This window comes from Delphinapterus leucas, chromosome 5, assembly GCF_059928025.1.
Source record: "Delphinapterus leucas isolate spDelLeu-1000000601 "Yukka" chromosome 5, BTC_Dleu_Yukka2, whole genome shotgun sequence".
Taxonomy (NCBI): Eukaryota; Metazoa; Chordata; class Mammalia; order Artiodactyla; family Monodontidae; genus Delphinapterus; species Delphinapterus leucas.
Window position 1 is genome coordinate 69703173 of NC_143133.1, and position 19342 is coordinate 69722514.

The window sequence follows — 19342 nt, forward strand, 5'->3', positions numbered from 1 at the left end:
AAGCAACAAATAAAAAGGTCAGGGCTTCCCTGGTGGCACAGTGGTTAAGAATCCACCTGCCAACACAGGGTCATGGGTTCGAGCCCTTCTCCGGGAGGATCCCACATGCCACAGAGCAGTTGCCTGCGTGCCACAACTACTGAGCCTGCACTCTAGAGCCTGCGAGCCACAACTACTGAGCCCACGTGCCTCAACTACTGAAGCCCGCATGCCTAGAGCCCATGCTCCACAACAAGAGAAGTCAACGCAATGAGAAGCCCACGCACCGCAATGAAGAGTAGCGCCCACTCGCCACAACTAGAGAAAGCCCACAAGCAGCAACGAGGACCCAACGCAGCCAAAAATAAAATAAATTAATTAATCATAAAAAAAGAATGATTAAAAAAAAAAGAAAGGTCATATACACAAAAAACCCCGAAACACAAAAAGTTAACACAAGATGTTTGACCTGATCAGTAATCGGGGAAGCATAAATTAAAATATGAGCTATTGTTTCATGTTCATCAAAGTAGCAAATATTAAAGTGCATGAAAACTCTTAAGAGTGAGTTTGGATGTGGAACAAGAGGAAGTTGTACACATTGCTGGTGAGAATGTAACCACTTTGGGGAATAACTTAGCAATAATGATAAAGCTGAAAATGAGCATTCCCTAAGGCCTATAAATTATACACTTAGGAACATGTCTTTTATCCAGAGAATAATGATATCTCTATATATTTGAGCTTGAGGAACAGTACACTTACCCTGAAGCTGATCATTCAGGAGTAGGAGGTGGTCTCCATTGCCAACTGTGATAAGTCACCCATAAGATAGTCCCAATTATCCTTGACTTGAGGCACTCATGTCCTTGTAAAATGGGGAGCCATGGTGTTTTGAAAAGAGGAGTGATATTACTAAACTAATTAAAAAAAAATTATCATTGTCACTGTTGTGCTTAAAAAAGATTGTGTGTGACTGCATTGGGGGGGATTCAGGGCAGGCTTGACGATCATCAAGTGTAAAGGAAAGGAGACTGGCTAGAGAGTTATTATAATAATCCCAGCAAAAGTATGGTGGTTCAGGTCAGGGAAGGAAAGATAAAGGATGTGAAAAATGGTCAATTATGAATATGTTTTTAAGAAAGATTCAATAGGATTTGCCAAACAATTAAATTAGTTAAGTACCTATGTGTGTATGTCCACTGAAAGATACCTAGCATAAATCATTAAGCCAGAAAAATACATGCTTCATTAATTCTACTTTCAAATATTTATTATTCATAATCCCCTGTAATCTATACCCACTGCTACTGCCTTGCTTTCAGGCACTATAATGACTATTTTCAACAACTTTTTAATGTTTTCAAATGCATTTTATTTCTTCGATTATGCTATATTTCAATGCACAGCAGAGTATTTAAATGACAAGCTGACTTTGAGACACTTCTGTATTACAGTAACTGTGATGCTTACTCATCATTCCACTCTTTTGGGGTGGCTCTGCCAACAGGGGAGGGGTTCCATTCTATTCCAACCTGTGTGGCTGTAAACACCCACACAACAACACAGAAAGCGGTTCCACCGGCTAGTATAATATGACCATATTTGTCATGAAAATCTGGTGAGTGTTTTGAGTGGCTCTGTCTTGCCCTAATTTGCTGAATGCTTCGAATCCTGAGGCTACTTAGTGCATTTCTGACCAAGGGAAACATCATGGAGGTATGACAGAACTGCAGTTGATTGAAGCTGCTGGTCTATTTCCTTGCAAAGAAACCTGCAAAAACAAAAGATAGGCGATGACATCTGATCTACGTTTAATTCTTCTCACTTTGAAGGTTTCACCCACACCACGTCTTGCAGTGTGGCCAGGCAGGTAAGTTTTGACATCATGATGTCTGGAGTTGAGTCTTAGCTCTGCCACTGATTATCTATGTGAACTTGTGCAGTTAGTTAACCCACTGAATAGAGAAATTTTCCATCTTGCTGAACTCCACATGACTTACTTCTACAATAAATTTTGTGTTATCTAGGAGCCTTAAGCCTATTACCCAAAGAACTGAAGCTATAGATTCTAATAACCATATGAAAGCATAAAAAAGGAAAATTCAATGGCAAACTGAGACAGCAATGTCCAGCTGATAAAATGGCTAAAATGCCAACATGCCCCACTACTCCAGTGACCTGCCTATGTCTACTATAAACTCTGGTTTCAGTCAGAATTACAAGGCATTCACAGGGTATGTCATACCACCTCCTCTTCTTCTTGCTCCTTTTCTCCATTCCTTTTAACCTCCTCCCCATTTCTCATTTCTACCAGTACTTCTTGCCTTGAACTTTCCTACAGATGAAATTCTACTTGCCTTTTAAATCCCAGTCTAAAAGCCACCGTTTCTGTGAAGTCCTTTCGAAACCTCCCTAGGCTGAATAAGCCAACTCTTCTCTGAGCTTCTACACTTTTATAACCCTTCTTTCACACCATGTGACATGATGCATTCGCTTTATCATTTTTAAAAACAATTTTTTTAGAGTAGTTTTAGGTTCACAACAATATTGAATGGAAAGCACAGAGTCTCCATATAATTCCTGACTCCATACATGCATGCCTTCTCCATTCTGTACCAGAGTAGCACATTTGTTACAATCAATGAACCTAATTACAGTCCTTTATCATATATGTCTTTTGCAAATGTTTTCTTCCAGCCTGTGGCTTGTCTTGTCATTCTCTTGAGGAATTATCTTTACATTCTCCTCCAATAGTCTGCAAAATCTTCAAGATCAAAAGATGTAATTTTGCATACACAATAGCTGACACAAAAGCAAAGAAAGAACATTTTTGAGCTAATCTGAAATATAAATGGACGTTGGTGTCCTCATAAGAAGTTAAAACCAACTGAGAACAAGCCAAAAAAATCATGAAATCAGATGTACATGTCCATAATAGCCCTAATAATTCTTTTTTTTAAACAGATAATTATACTGAACAAGAGATATAGAAGCAGAAACACATAGAGGAGTTCTTTCCTTCAATGTCTCTTCTCAGTGCAAACTGGCAAACAGTGCTCAGTCTCTAGCAATGACATATGTTAACTGTGGCCCAAATGCAGGCAACACGGATACAAAAGGGCCTGAGGTCAGTACTTGTAAACTTATAACTGCTCACTGAGATTTGCTAACGCAAATGATTTTATTCCCAACTTAGAAAACCAGACCCTAAGGTTCTCTTTTATTTCCTACCAGATGGTAAAGTGGTACTTTTCGTGATTGTGACAAACAGGGCTAAAACAGAACCAAATGCATTTCCTCTAAGGTTCCAAACATTCAAAGTTTTTTCCTGTTAGTCATGAATCTCTTCACCAAAAGGCACTACAGGTTTAATTTGAACTGAATTCAAAGAATTGGTTGAAAGTGAAATGGATCAGAGTATGACAGGTGCAGCCTTAATCCAATACAAAAGCACTTGTGCCACACATAGCTTTCAGTCTTTAGGAAGGCACAGAACCAGAGAATAATTTGTGATAATAGGGATCTCTTGTGGATCATCAACTCATGCCTGCTGCTTTATGACAAATTGGTTTCATTATTCCTATCCTTTCAATGTTAAGTTGAAGTTCAAATACTTTGTCTCTAGTGACAATGATGGCATCCCTTTGTAGATTAGTTCATCCTCTGGCTATTCCCATATCTGTGAACATTTTCTTTGCCATCTAAGTCTGAATTTGCTTGTACCAATGTATCCATTATTAAGAATTTTTTATTAGGAATGCCTTCTGTAGTACCTTTGATCTATTTTTGTTTATAAAACACATGTAAGAGCTAGGAACCCACTGATTAGAGAAATTTTCTATCTTGCTGAACTCCACATGACTTACTTCTACAATAAATTTTGTGTTATCTAGGAGCCTTAAGCCTATTACCCAAAGAACTGAAGCTATAGATTCTAACAACCATATGAAAGCATAAAAAAGGTAAATTCAATAATATAATGCAGGTAAAGAAAATGCTTCTCAAAGTGGATGCTTTCTGATGAAAACAACCTACAAAGAGAAGGAAGAACACAGATTTCTCTAAGTAATAAGAACAAAGCAGAGGTTCTCTCATGCCTGTGGCAATAAAAGAAAAGAAATATGTTCTGAATAAATATAAATAGTTAAAGGGAGCAAAGCAGCCTATGAGGATGAAAAGGAAAGACTGATTGTCTCATCTACTTTATACAGCAATGCTGAAGCTCAGTTCAGAAAAAATAATTAATACCGGACCTCAATCTAATGGCGATAGGGAGGTATACAGATTTGAAGCTTCACTGGTAATAATAATTTTAAATCACTAAAGTCCATAAAAAGAAGTAAAGCATAATGCAGGAAGGAAACCAATATTTATTATATATGCTTGTTTGCCAAACATCATGCCAGAATTTTGCACATCTGCAAAAAGAATGTGAGATGGTGATTATCTCCATTTTACACACAAGAACAAATGACAAGATGTGAACTCAAGTCCTATGATTCTAAATCCAGTGCATTTTTCAACTATATCATGTTTTCTTAAAGTATATTCAATTCTAAGCACTGGAAACAAACAAACATACAAAGAAACAAAAAGCAATGTGGTTACCAGAGATGGGTCTTTAGTTGAAAATGTTTCACTTCAGTTTACTATATATTTATGGAGTGACTACTGGCATGGCAGGGCCTGGTCTGGGTGCTATTGGTACCACCCCTACTCTTATGGTAGTTCATGGTAGAGGGAGGGGATGGACAGAGCACTGTTATAAGGGAGGAGACAAGGCTACAGAAGAGCACAGGGTGCCCTTAATCCACAGAGGAGAGGTACATTTCAACCTGGGGTTCTAGGAATGGTTTTACAGGAAATGACACCTAGGTTAGATCTTGAAGGATGATTAAGAAACATAAAACACAAAACTGGTGGGAAAAAAAACGTAGACAAAGTAGCACAAGCGAAAGCACAGACAGCTGAAATAGTATGGGGGCAGGGCAGCCCGATGAGCTCAGTAACACTAAGTAATAAGTGCTGAAGCAGCAAATGCCCACAGATGAGCCTGGAGGGATGAGAAAAGGACCACAACGGACACTGAGGACTTCATATGCCTTGCTGTGGCATCTGGACTCGATTCTGTCAGTGTTTCCTGTTGTTGAGAAAACCATGCTCAAACTCAAAGCCTTTTATGTGAGTTAACAAAGAGAATTCTTAATTCTGTGATTTTTCCCTTCACAGTAATATAAAGAAATACAAGAAAATAATATTCAACTATTCTTTGTTGAATAGTTTGATTCATTTTTAATTTGAAAATTTGTTTTGGTTTCATAGTTGTGTTAAGCTTTAAGCATAAAGAGGATGAATTTGATTTTATGTTTACACATATATGTGATTTTATAATCAAATAATTTAAGATGATACAAGTTGAGATGAAACAATGTTTCCTCTTTAAAAAGATGCCATATGTATACCCAGAGAAAACCATAATTCAAAAAGACACATGCATCCCAATGTTCATTGCAGCACTATTTACAATCGCCAGGACATGGAAGCAACCTAAATGCCCATCAACAGATGAATGGATAAAGAAGATGTGGCACATATATACAATGGAATATTACTCAGCCATAAAAAGGAACGAAATTGAATCATTTGTAGAGACGTGGATGGATCTAGAGACTGTCATACAGAGTGAAGTAAGTCAGAAAGAGAAAAACAAATATCATATATTAACGCATATATGTGGAACCTAGAAAAATGGTACAGATGAACCAGTTTGCAGGGCAGAAATAGAGACACAGATGTAGAGAACAAATGTATGGACACCAAGGGGGGAAAGCGGGGTGGTGGTGGTGGGATGAATTGGGCGATTGGGATTGACATGTATACACTGATGTATATAAAATGGATAACTAGTAAGAACCTGCTGTATAAAAAAATAAATAAAATAAAATTCAAAAAAAAAGATGCCATATGTAATCCACATTTGAGAAACATTCTTATAGGTGAGGAGAAATTACTGATTGGTTTAATCAGGAAAAGGCTAAGGTGGGAAAAAATCTGGAGGAAAAAATTAAGTGTTTATTTCAATGGTTTATTAAAAAGATGATGAGGATCTGAATTAAGTACTGATAACAGACAGAGAGGAGACAGAATTGAGAAATATTAGGAAAAGAAAATCATACTGATTTGGAAAATAAGTTACTCTAAGTAAATTGTGTATTCTATTCACTTAGCCTTTGCATTAAGATTATGACCAAAACTCTGTCTCAATTTCTGTTAAAAATCAGCAGACATTGACACTGTAGCTTTTAGCTGATCCCAGGGAATTAGAGTTTGGGTGATTTAGATACAGAATGCAGAAAGGTCAAAGGAGACGTAATTGAGGTGTGCTAGGAATGACAGGTCTAGATACGTGAGTAGAAGAAAGAGGAGGAATCCTTAAAAGATTTACTGTATGGTCCTAAGGGGGGAAAAAAAAATTTCATCCAGTCTAAGTATAGCCTAACATGGATCAATAAATGACCTGCTTAGCTATGATATAAGGCTTTCTATCTAATTTCAGGAAGAAAATTGGAAACTGTGTCCTACTCCTCAAATATGTTCAGATAGTACTGTTAAGTATCTCACAGGGAGATAATGTTCAAGAAGCAATCAATACCGAGCTTTCCCAACCTGGACACTATTGATATTGTGGTCCAAGCAATTCTTTGTTGTGGGTGGATGTCCTGTGCATTGCAGGGGGTTTAGTAGCATCCCTTCCTCTATACACTACATACCAGTAGTACTTCTTTCTCTTTAGTTGTGACACCAAAAATCTATCTCCAGACATTGCCAAATGTCACTTGTGGAGCAAAATCATTCCCTGTTGTGTACAGAGAATTCCACTGTCATATACAGAGCAAAGTGTCTCATCACTTCTCCCACAATCTTCTAAATAGCATTGTTCTATTCAATACAGAAGGCTTAAATTCTAAGAAAATACATTCCCTACTATGGGATGCATGAAGGTTGCCCAACAATATTTTTTTTCCTGAACTAATCTCAATTTTTCAAATTTTTTGTGCAGTATAACTTAGATGAATCACTTTATCTAGGCATCTGCTTCCTCATCCATAAAATTAAAAAGTGGAACTAATTTAGCTTTTCCCAAACCTGCCTGATCCTAAGAGTTATTTGGACTCTTTGTTACAAAATGTAGATTCCTGGGCTCCATGTCAAATGTATTGTAACAGAGTATCCAGGGGAGTAGCCTGAGAATCTATATTTTTTTAAACAAGTTCTCAGGAGAGTCTTGTCATCAGACAAGTTTATGGAACACTGAATCAGATAATCTCTAAGGTCCTATCCAGCTCTAATACTCTAGACCTTTCAAAGAGAAAAACATTTTAGGAAGACCATTTATTCTTTTAGGCCACTGAAAGAGTACAGTAGTAATTGAATTCACCACCATGGTAATTTAGGAAGCAGTACCCGAGTAACCTGAAAGAGTCATAGGGACCCCCTGGGAATAAGTTAGTCAACAAAAACATTTGGCGGCATTTAAAAATATTGAAAGCACTAGTAACACTGGTGTTCTGCTGTATAACGAATGATACACTTTCAAAGCTAAGGCTCCTAGACTCCATTACTCAACTGTAACATCTTTATTTCCACCTTTTATTTCTACTCTTCTTTGACAGCTTCAGAACAACAGAAAAAAAGAAACAGTAAAAAGGCAATCTTCTTGAAATGAAATGCACCTAGCCTGCAGTGCCTTCCGTTCATTTATGTATTTCTCAGAAAAGTAGGTTGCTCAAGGAGGGATTAAGTGTACATGGAGCAGTGTCTCCCATCAGGATTACTTAAGCCTTCAGCCTTTTTGTAACAGGAAATCTGGGAACCCTGCACAAGCAATGCTGCTGGTGGAAATGCTGAAAAATGGTTCTGTTTCAGATGTGATGGTATCATCTCCTGAGTCAATGAATCAATGGCCGGTACAGCCATTTGATTAAGGCTGTAGATTATGTCACTTTATTAAGCCTAAAAAGTGACATAACGGATGTTACCTCAACAAATAAACAGGCAGATTACAGCGGTGGATTATTATGCCAGGAGGGAGAAATGACAGAGCGGACAACTCACGAATCAATGTCCTTAAATGGCACATGTTGCTTGAAAAGTGAAGGGATATAAGGTATGTACTCTCCCTCAGGTACTGCTTCCCATGAACAGACTGTTTCTATCCTATATAGAATGCTGAAGGTATTCAATAATGTCCATCCTGGGAATAACCACAGTGTTCATTCAGGCAATTCCTTTTATGAACCTAATTACATTAATGTGGTTCACTCATGAATCCCATTACATTTTTTTAGTCACAAAGTGCTCTCAACTATACTCACTTTTTCCCTTTCTGATAGCTATGTGTAAGAGAACAAAACAATAACAGAGACATTGGGAGCTTTTCTCCATGCCACACTGCACGTCAAAGGCATGACTGTTCTCTATTAAACTTTATTTTGTTCTCTATTAAACTTTAGTAGGCCCAGCAAATTTCCTTAGAGCCCATGTTATTTTTACATTACAGGTCATTTCAAATATTGGAAATTACAAGGACAGAATAACAAATCCTTGTTATTTCAAGCAATGTATTAAGTGTTAGAAAGTGGGCTGCTGTGCTTACTCCCAAAAGATTTTACATTAACTACATTCCATGGCTTGTAGGTTGTGATATAGTCATGTCCAGCTAGAAGAGTCTATTTCAGTGGATCTGGCAAATCAAAACATCTGGATAAATGCATAGCATTTCTCCAACTTAATCTTGGAAAAGAAAGAGATCGTGGTTATAATAAATTCTAGAAACTTTGAAAAGTTTATCCAGAAAATGATATGGAGCCATTGAAAGACATCAGGAACGTGAGTTATGGGGTCAAATTTGCAGCTGAGACATTACTCTGGGGTGGGGAAGAGTTTGCAGGGGAATAATGCAGATGTTAAATAGTAAGCACTTGTACAGTTCACCCAGTCAAGATCTTAAAATGTGCCAGTCCCTTATTTCTGCAGTCATTATATTTCTGCATCCAATCCTTTGTTCTGCAGAGCCAGACCACAATTCTTTTGCACACACACACAAAGGTGAGAGCCTCTGAGGATCCACCTCGGGCCACTGGAACTCTCAGAACTTGACATATAAACTGGAATGTGAGAATTTATTTTATTAACTTTAAAAAAAGAATATTCCATTCCAGTGACTGGAATACATAATTTATCTTTTAGCTTAACTGGCTTGACACTGATTCCAAATCATGAAGTAACCTTCTATCAGTTTTCCCCAAACACGTGCCTATTTCAGTAGTTCTGTTTGATGCTAGAGGGTGTTATTTATAAAAAGGGCTTCTGTGTCACGTAAGTTTGAGAAATATGCAGGTAACAAAGTCAAATTCTTTTTTACGGAAGTATTTCCCAAACCTCTATGGTGCTAATGCATACAGCGATTCTCTGAGAGGGATACCATGTGGTGCTTTCCAAACTTAGCTGAGCATGCCATGCTTTTTTCCCTCTGGAGCATATCTCCATATTCGTGTTTTCCAGAACACATTTTGGGGAATACCAAAGGATGTCTCTGTGTTCTCAAGGCTGTTACACGATTGTACTCATTTTAAATTGTTTAATAGTTCCAGGAGGCATTTCACAAACTAAATCACTTCCTTGTGGGGACTTGTAACATATGACTCAGGGAGTACAGAGTGTGTGGTAAGCCTAGGGTATCATAGCAATACCCACAGCAATTAACTCTTGCCTTCGTTATGTGAGTCTAACTTTTGCAGTTTTAGTATTTGTGCAGATGTTTTTCTCCTCTCCACATCTACCTTTATTCATTAAACACTCTATGAGCAGAAAGACTGTATGATTCTTCAGTGGCCATTAGAGTTGCATCAGTGACCCCTCGTTGCATAATTTGAATCTTTCATCTAAATCTTGAAATGAAAATGTACAAGCCATTCTTGTCTTTAAGTATGTCACTGATATAGTCATATAAAGAAAAAAATAAAATATTTAACTTTTAGATATCAAAGGCATTTTAATTTTGAAAGACACATTTTCCAAGTGTTTCTATTTTTCATGAAAATTGTTTTCAGGTGCTAACCAGAAATTAGGCTAGTAGGGGTCTACTCCAGAAGTTAATTCTGATCAAATCCACATTGGATTGGAATACTTAGTGCTGCAAAATAATACTTTCCCTGTTGTTTCCGAAAACTCCAGATTTTTAAATTTCCTACTTGGACTATCTCTGCCCTCCTAAACTCTGTTCAAAATATATCTGTAAATAAAACCTTTATGAGTAAGGCTTTTGTTTTGCCATCACCTGGGCAACTTATGGAGCATTTGCAGAGAAATTCCATTTGATGAGAAGAGCACTTCACAGCCCTGAAGTAGTAACTGTGATCACTTTGCAAGTTGTTTTACCAGGCCAGTTCTGTCTTTCAGTATAATTTATTTTTTTCTTTTCACGTTCATAAAATTTTGGAAACTTCTTGAAAACTCTTAACAAGATGTTGGCATTCTACTTTTTGTTTTCTTTTCCATTTAGAATTCATTATGTGGAAGTGAGAAAGACTTTGGCCAGAGGGGCTGACTTTAGTAAACTGATTTTTTTCTTTGTAGATCCTCAGAAGAAACAGTGAGACAGGATGCACTTTGCCAAACCTTGGGGCAGGGTGCCTGCTTTAGTGAACTGATATTTCATTTTAGTTTTTCTTTTAAATTCCTGAGGGAAAAAGGCTAAAGAAGAAAGCAAGCCTGAAGGAAGTTACCCATCTAAACACATACAACAGAAATTCAGAACAGATTCTTGTTTTGAAGTCTTAAGATTTCCAATTAGAATTCTGGTTTCAAAGAGGTTACTTTCAGTTTCTTTAATCTAATGGAGTCTAAAATTTCATAGACTAAAAGGGTATGCTTAAACTAAATTGGCATAATTTAACCATTTGAACATTTGTTAAGGGAGAAGTGAGATTAACATGCAAATAGGCCATAATTTTGATTACACATACAATTTATGCAGCTTAGAACGATAGCTGATGGTGGATCTGTGGGCTTCTTATATAATGTATTTTATCACATTAATTGAATTGTAGATTGAACATCATATTATAATCATCATAAAAATGTGCTGTTAACGTTACTAAGAAATAATAGCAGATAAGCCTGAGAGACTTCTTTGAGAACAAATGTAGATAATTTATAAGACTGGGTAGACACAAAATAATGAGTTAAGATTGTTAGAATCTAATTGTGTTTTGAATTAATAATATCCAAAGTGAAGCAATTTCCTGCTTTTACTTCATAGTTCATGATTTTGCAGTTTCACCTATAACTTTATAATTTATATTAAAGAGCCAGAGAGAATAACTAGGAATAACTAAGAAAATCTTGGAATTAATGCTGGGAAAATAAACCAGAGCCATGCTTCAGAAGCACATGCTCCCTCCAGGACTGGATTTAAGCTAAATTGTGAAAATGTTTCCTTTAAGTATGCCTTATAATCAATGTCACATATTATGTAAGAGCCTACAAATGGTATTTGCCAAAATATTGCGAAAGTCCCAAAATATTGATACAACATACACCCAGCAGCTAGATGATTCTGGGGATTCCCTACATAAAACATTCATTTATTTAACTGGAGAAAATAGTTCCAGAACAACAACAACAAAAATACCTTAAGCCAAAAGAGCAATTTATATTATGTGAACTGTACACAACGTGAGAATGTGTAGAAGGACACTATTCCATGGAAAATGGGATCTAGTTTCAAACAACAATTAATGAACCTTGGAAAATTCCTGAGTTTCCATTTTTTTTTCTTGCACCCCATCCAGTTTCTACCTCATCATTCAACATAAATAGATATTACAAAGATAAATAATGGCCCCTCTGTCCCTAAAATGGACATATTAAGTCACTTTTCTTGAATTTTCCACTATAATAATACCAATGACGCACTCTTCCTCTGGATACCTTCTCTTCAATTAGCTTCTATAATATTCCCTTAGTTTTCTATTTCTGTTTCTATGGCTATTTCTTCTTTACAAACTCATCTTTCTGTAACAGGTCCTTAGTGAAGGAGCTCTTCAAGGCTAAGACATAGGTTTGATTTTCACTTTATATGCTCTCTCGCTCTCTCTCTCTCTCTCTCTCTCTCTCTCTCGGTATTCCTAGGCATGCTAATAAACGATATCATCAAAGGGCAATTAGACGACTCCCAAATTACATCTCCACATATAAACCCTCTTCTTAGATCCTGGGCAATACATTAAACTGCCTTCTTAACATCTCTCCCAAGATAATTCAACTTCCAAAATAATTCAAACATAATTCAAAGATAATTTGATGTCTAAAAAATCAATAGGCATAAGTGTACAACCATGCCCTTCCACTCTCAAACTTGGTCTTTACCAATGTTCCCCAAACCACTACACATCACTTCCACACATGTAGTTGAGAAAGTTAAGCTCAAAAATCCTTTGTGATACTTTCAACTCCCTTGAAACATTTAATATATCCATTGGCTTCTTTTATTTATTTACTTTACTTTTATTTTTAACATCTTTATTGGAGTAAAATTGCTTTACAATGGTGTGTTACTGTCTGCTGTATAACAAAGTGAATCAGCTATACATATACATATATCCCATATCTCCTCCCTCTTGCATTTCCCTCCCACCCTCCCTACCCCACCCCCTAGGTGGACACAAAGCACCGAGCTAATCTCCCTGGGCTATGCAGCTGGACTATCTCCCTGGGCTATCTATTTTATATTTGGTACTGTATGTAAGTCCACGCCACTCTCGCACTTCGTCCCAGCTTACCCTTCCTTCTCCCCGGGTCCTCAAGTCCATTCTCTACGTCTGCATCTTTATTCCTGTCCTACCCCTAGGTTCTTCAGAACCTTTTTATTTTATTTCCATATATATGTGTTAGCATATGGTAATTGTTTTTCTTTCTGACTTCACTCTGTATGACAGTCTCTAGGTCCATCCACCTCACTACAAATAACTCAATTTCTTTTCTTTTTATGGCTGAGAACTAGTCCATTGTATATACATGCCACATCTTCTTTACCTATTCATCTGTCGATGGACACTTAGGTTGCTTCCATGTCCTGGCTATTGTAAAAAGAGCTGCAACGAACACTGTGGCACATGACTCCTTTTGAATTATGGTTTTCTCTGGGTATATGCCCAGTAGTGGGGTTGCTGGGTCATATGGTAGTTCTATTTTTAGTTTTTTAAGGAACCTCCATACTGATCTCCATAGTGGCTGCATCAATTTACATTCCCACCAACAGTGCAAGAGGGTTCCCTTTTATCTACATCCTCTCCAGCATTTATTGTTTGTAGATTTTTTGATGATGGCCATTCTGACCAGTGTGAGGTGATACCTCATTGTAGTTTTCGTTTGCATTTCTCTAATGATTAGTGATGCTGAGCATCCTTTCATGTGTTTGTTGGCAATCCGTATATCTACTTTGGAGAAATGCCTATTTAGGTCCTCTGCCCATTCTTGGATTGGGTTGTTTGTTTTTTTGATATTGAGCTGCATGAGCTGCTTATAAATTTTAGAGATTAGTTCTTTGTCAGGTGCTTCATTTGCAAATATTTTCTCCCATTCTGAGGGTTGTCTTTTCATCTTGTTTATGGTTTCCTTTGCTGTGCAAAAGTTTTTGAGTTTCATTAGGTCCCATTTGTTTATTTTTGTCTTTATTTCCATTTCTCTAGCAGGTGGGTCAAAAAGGATCTTGCTGTGATTTATGTCATACAGTGTTCTGCCTATGCTTTCCTCTGAGAGTTTTATAGTGTCTGGCCTTACACTTATGTCTTTAATCCATTTTGAGTTTATTTTTGTGTATGGTGCTAGGGAGTGTTCTAATTTCATTCTTTTATATGTAGCTGTCCAGTTTTCCCAGCACCACTTATTGAAGAGGCAGTCTTTTCTCCACTGTATACTCTTGCCTTCTTCATCAAAGATAAGGGGACCACAGGTGCATGGGTTTATCACTGGGCTTTCTATCCTGTTCCAAAGATCTATATTTCTGTTTTTGTGCCAGTACCATACTGTCTTGATTACTGTAGCTTTGTAGTATAGTCTGAAGTCCAGGAGCCTGATTCCTCCAGCTCCATTTTTCTTTCTCAAGATTGCTTTGGCTATTCTGGATCTTTTGTGTTTCCATACAAATTGTGAAATTTTTTGTTAAGAGTTCTGTGAAAAATGCCAGTGGTAGTTTGATAGGGATTGCACTGAATCTGTAGATTGCTTTGGGTAGTAGAGTCATTTTCACAATGTTGATTCGTCCAGTCCAAGAACATGGTATATCTCTCCATCTGTTTGTATCATCTTTAATTTTTTTCATCCGTGTCTTATAGTTTTCTGCATACAGGTCTTTTGTCCTTAGGTATGTCCTTAGGTATGTTTATTCCTAGGTATTTTATTCTTTTTGTTGCAATGGTAAATGGGAGCATTTCCTTAATTTCTCTTTCAGATTTTTCATCATTAGAGTATAGGAATGCAAGAGATTTCTGTGTATTAATTTTGTGTCCTGCTACTTTACCAAATTCATCGATGAGCTCTATTAGCTTTCTGGTAGCATCTTTAGGATTCTCTATGTATAGTATCATGTCATCTGAAAACAGTGACAGTTTTACTTCTTCTTTTCCGATTGGATTCCTTTTATTTTTTTTACTTCTCTGATTGCTGTGGCTAAAACTTCCCAAACTATGTTGAATAACACTGGTGAGAGTGGGCAACCTTGTCTTGTTCCTGATCTTAGTGGAAATGGTTTCAGTTTTTCACCATTGAGAATGATGTTAGCTGTGGGTTAGTCATATATGGCCTTTATTATGTTGAGGTAAGTTCCCTCTATGCCTACTTTCTGGAGGGTTGTTATCATAAATGGGTGTTTAATTTTGTCGAATGCTTTTTCTGCATCTATTGAGATGATCATATGGTTTTTCTCCTTCAATTTGTTAATATGGTGTATCACATTGATTGATGTGCGTATATTTGACAAATCCTTGCATTCCTGGGATAAACCCCACTTGATCATGGGGTTTTTTGATCCTTTTAATTGCTGTTGGATTCCGTTTGCTAGTATTTTGTTGAGGATTTTTGCATCTACGTTTATCAGTGATATTGGCCTGTAGTTTTCTTTTTTGTGTGACACCTTTGTCTGGTTCTGGTATCAGGGTGATGGTGGCCTCATAGAATGAGTTTGGGAGTGTTCCTCCCATTTTGGAAGTGTTTGAGAAGGAGAGGTGTTAGCTCTTCTCTAAATGTTTAATAGAATTCACCTGTGAAGCCTTCTGGTCCTGGCCTTTGTTTGTTGGAAGATTTTTAATCACAGTTTCAATTTCAGTGCTTGTAATTGGTCTGTTTATATTTTCTATGTCTTCCTAGTTCAGTCTCAGAAGGTTGTGCTTTTCTAAGAATTTGTCCATTTCTTCCAGGCTGTCCACTTTATTGGCATATAGCTGCTCGTAGTAATCTCTCATGATCCTCTGTATTTCTGCAGTTTCAGTTGTTACTTCTCCTTTTTCACTTCCAATTCTATTAATTTGAGTCTTCTTACTTTTTTTCTTGATGCATCTGGCTAGTGGTTTATCAATTTTGTTTATCTTCTCAAAGAAATTTTCATCCTAAAGACATCTCAAATCCATTAATTTCTTTCTATCTAAAGTGTATCTATCATAGCTCAACTTTTCTTCACATGCTTTCCTTAAATGGCATTCCCACAACATCTCTGCCATCCCCCGTCTATTCTCCCAACTGCTCATAAGTGATCTCTTTCTGTTTGCTTGGGATTTTGCGTCTTTGTTTCCTCCCTAGCTTTACTGAGGTATAACTGACATATGACATCATGTAAATTTGAGGTGTATAATGTGGTGATCTGATGTATGTATACTTTGTGAAATGATTACAACAATAAAGTTTGCTAATCCATCACCTCACATAGTTATCGTGTGTGTGTGTGTGTGTGTGTGAGAGAGAGAGAGAGAGAGAGAGGGAGAGAGAGAGAGAGATATGAGGGTATTTAAGATCTACTTTCTTAGTAAATTTCAAGTTTACAGTACAATATTGTTAATATGTATAACAAACTATCAATTAGAGTTCTGGAACTTGTAACTGGAAATTTGCACCCTTTAACACACATCTCCCCATCTCCCCCACCCCCTGTCCCTGACAACCACCAATCTACTCTGTTTCTACGAGATCAGGTGTTTTTTGTGTGTGTGTGGTTTGTTTTTTTTTTTTGATTCCACTTATAAGTGAGATCACAGAGAATTTGTCTTTCTTTGTCTGATTTATTTCCCTCAGCATAATGCCCCCTAGGTTTATCCATGTTGTCCCAAATGGCAAGATTTCATTCTTTCTTATGGTTGAATAATATTCCATTATGCATAGATAGATAGATACATACACACATAGATATAGTACAGATATACATGCCACATTTTATTTATGTATTAATTTGTCAACAGACACAGGTTGTTTCCATATCTTGGCTATTGTGAATAATGCTGCAAAAAACGTGGGGGAGTAGATATCTCTTTGAGATACTAATTTTGTTTCCTTTGGATATGTACCCAGAAATGGGATTACTGGATCATGTATTAGTTTTATTTTTATTTTTTTGAGGAACCTCCATACTGTTTTCCATAATGGCTACCCCAATTTATATTCCCACCAACAGTGCACAAGTATTCCCTTTTCTCCACATCTTCTACAACACTTGGTATCTGTTGTCTTTTTGACAGTAGTCATCCTAACAGGTGTGAGGTGCTATTTCATTGTGGTTTTGATTTGCATTTTCCTGATGATTAGTGATGTTGAACACCTTTTCATGTACCTATTGACCATCTGCATATCTTCTTTGGAGAAATGTCTATTCAGGTCCTTTTCCCATTTTCTAATTGGATTATTTGTTTGTTTGTTTGTTTACTACTGAGTTGTAAAAGTTCTTTATATATTTTGTATATTAACCCCTTATCAGAAATATGGTTTGCAAATATTTTCTCACATTCCATAGGTAGCCTTTTCATTTTGTTGGTTGTTTCTTTTGCTGTGCAGAATCTTTTCACTTTGATGTAGTTCTACTTGTTTATTCTTGTTTTTGCTGCCTGTGGTTTGGTGTCAAATTTTAAAAACACATTGCCAAGACCAAGAACTAGGAGCTTCTTCCATATGTTTTCTTATAGGTGTTTTATGATTTCAGGTTTTACATTTAAGTCTGTAATCCCTTTCAAGTTAAATTTTATGAGTGGTGCAAGATAGGGGTCTAGTTTAATTCTTTAGTGTGTGGATATCCAGTTTCCCCAATACCATTTATTGAAGAGACTATCATTTCCCCAATGTGTGTTTCTGGTGCCCTTGTCAAAATTAGATGACCACATACATGTGGATTTATTTCTGGCCTCTCTACTCAGTTCCATTGATCTATGTGACTGTTTTCAATGCCAGTACATACTGTTTTGATTACTATAGCTTTGTAATATAGTTTGAAATAAGTACTTGTGATGTTTCCAGTTTTGTTCTTCTTTCTCAAGATTGCTTTGGCTAATTATGGTCCCTATGGTCTCATAAGAATGTTAAGATTATTTTTCTATTTCTTTGAAAAATGTCACTGGTATTTGGTAAGGATTGCATAGACTGTATAGATCACTTTGGTAGTATGGGCATTTTTACAATATAAGTTCTTCCAATTCATAAACATGTGATATCTTTCCATTTATTTGTGTCTTCCTCAATTTCTTTCATCGATGCCATAGTTTTCAGTGTACTGGTCTTTCACCTCCTTGGTTAAATTCATTCCTAGGTATTTTATTGTCTTTAATGATATTGTAAATGTGATTGTTTTATTTGTTTTTCAGATAGTTAATTATTAATGTATAGAAATGCAACTGATTTTTGCATGTTGATTTTATATCCTGCAACTTTACTAAAATTTTTTTGGTGGATTCTATAGGATTTTCTATGTGAAGTATCATGTCATCTGGAAACAGAGACACTTTTACTTCTTTCCAACTTGCATGCCTTTTATTTACTTATTTATTTTTCTTGCCTGATTGCTCTGGCTAGGACTTCCAATACTATGTTGAATAAAACTGGCAAGAGTGTGCACCCTTGCATTGTTCCTGATCACAGAGAAAAAACTTTCAGCTTTTCACCATTGAGTATGATGTTAGCTGTGGGCTTGTCATATATGGCCTTTATTATGTTGAGGTACATTCTTTCTATACCCAACTTTTTGAGAGTTTTTATCATGATTTTGAATTTTGTCAAATGCTTTTTCTGCATCTACTAAGATAATCATATGATTTTTATCTTTTCATTCTGTTAATGTCCATATCACATTTAGTGGTTTATATATGTTGAACCCTCCTTCACCAGGGATCTAAAAGCAGAAACATGACTGTATCACATCCACACTGACAAATCTCTGTTATGTTCTCAGATGATTTGCTTTTAAAATGTTTAAATACAAATAGTATGATATACATGTGAATAAATTAACCTCGTTTACAGTTTAGGGGTTGTTAGCTAGCATTTGAAGTACACTAATCAGAAATGCACACTTCAGGAATGGTTACATATGCACCTGACATATAACCATAGAAATATATATCAGAGGGTTTAATTAGCATAAAGAATGTTAGAAACAATTTTTCACTGATAATATGAGTTGTATTCAAGATACATGGTTCACCAGAAATGTTATATTAGGGCTAATACTCTTGCATTAATGAAGAATGAAAATCTCGCAAGCATAGTAGCCTGATAAACTGGGAACAGCCCTTTAGTTCTAGAGTTCTATTGGTCCTGAGTTTATCTACTGTATGCAGAATTCTACTATGTAATTAAACAATCCGGTTGGCTGCTCCTGCATTTAAAAAGAATATCATCGGCCTTGTTTTAATGTAAGAAGTATGCCAAAGTGTCTAAGGATAGTGCCTGAATTTATGTTCTCATGGCTTCTTTCTATTCAATTCCATATATCTGATAGTATTAAATTGAAGAATTTCTTTCATAATAATACCATCCATGTGAACAACCTACTCAAACTATTAGTGAATACAAATATTTACCAAAAGAACCTGACAATGGTGAAAGGCCAAATTGTTTTAGGTCAGGACACAGTACCACTCAATAGTTTCTTATTACTTGTAAGATAAAGACTTACATCTTTGATATGACTATCCCAGTCTGCTTTGGCTGCCATGAAAAAATACCATGGATTGCATAACTTAAAAACAGAATTTTATTCTCTTACAGTTCTGGAGGCTGGAGATTCCAAGACCAAGGCCCAGCAGGGTTTGTTTTCTGGTAAGGG

General features: G+C 36.4%; 1 protein-coding gene across 1 annotated transcript in view; it reads right to left on the reverse strand.

The window, feature by feature from the left end:
* Positions 1–831: 831 nt before the first annotated feature.
* The window catches only part of COX7B2 (cytochrome c oxidase subunit 7B2), an 83138-nt gene continuing 64627 nt past the window's right edge, over positions 832–19342 (reverse strand). The window contains exon 2 of the mRNA XM_022567140.2: positions 832–1753. Coding sequence (XP_022422848.1) covers positions 1449–1694 — 246 coding nt within the window. The 5' untranslated portion in view covers positions 1695–1753 and the 3' untranslated portion in view covers positions 832–1448. The remainder of the gene's footprint in view (positions 1754–19342) is intronic.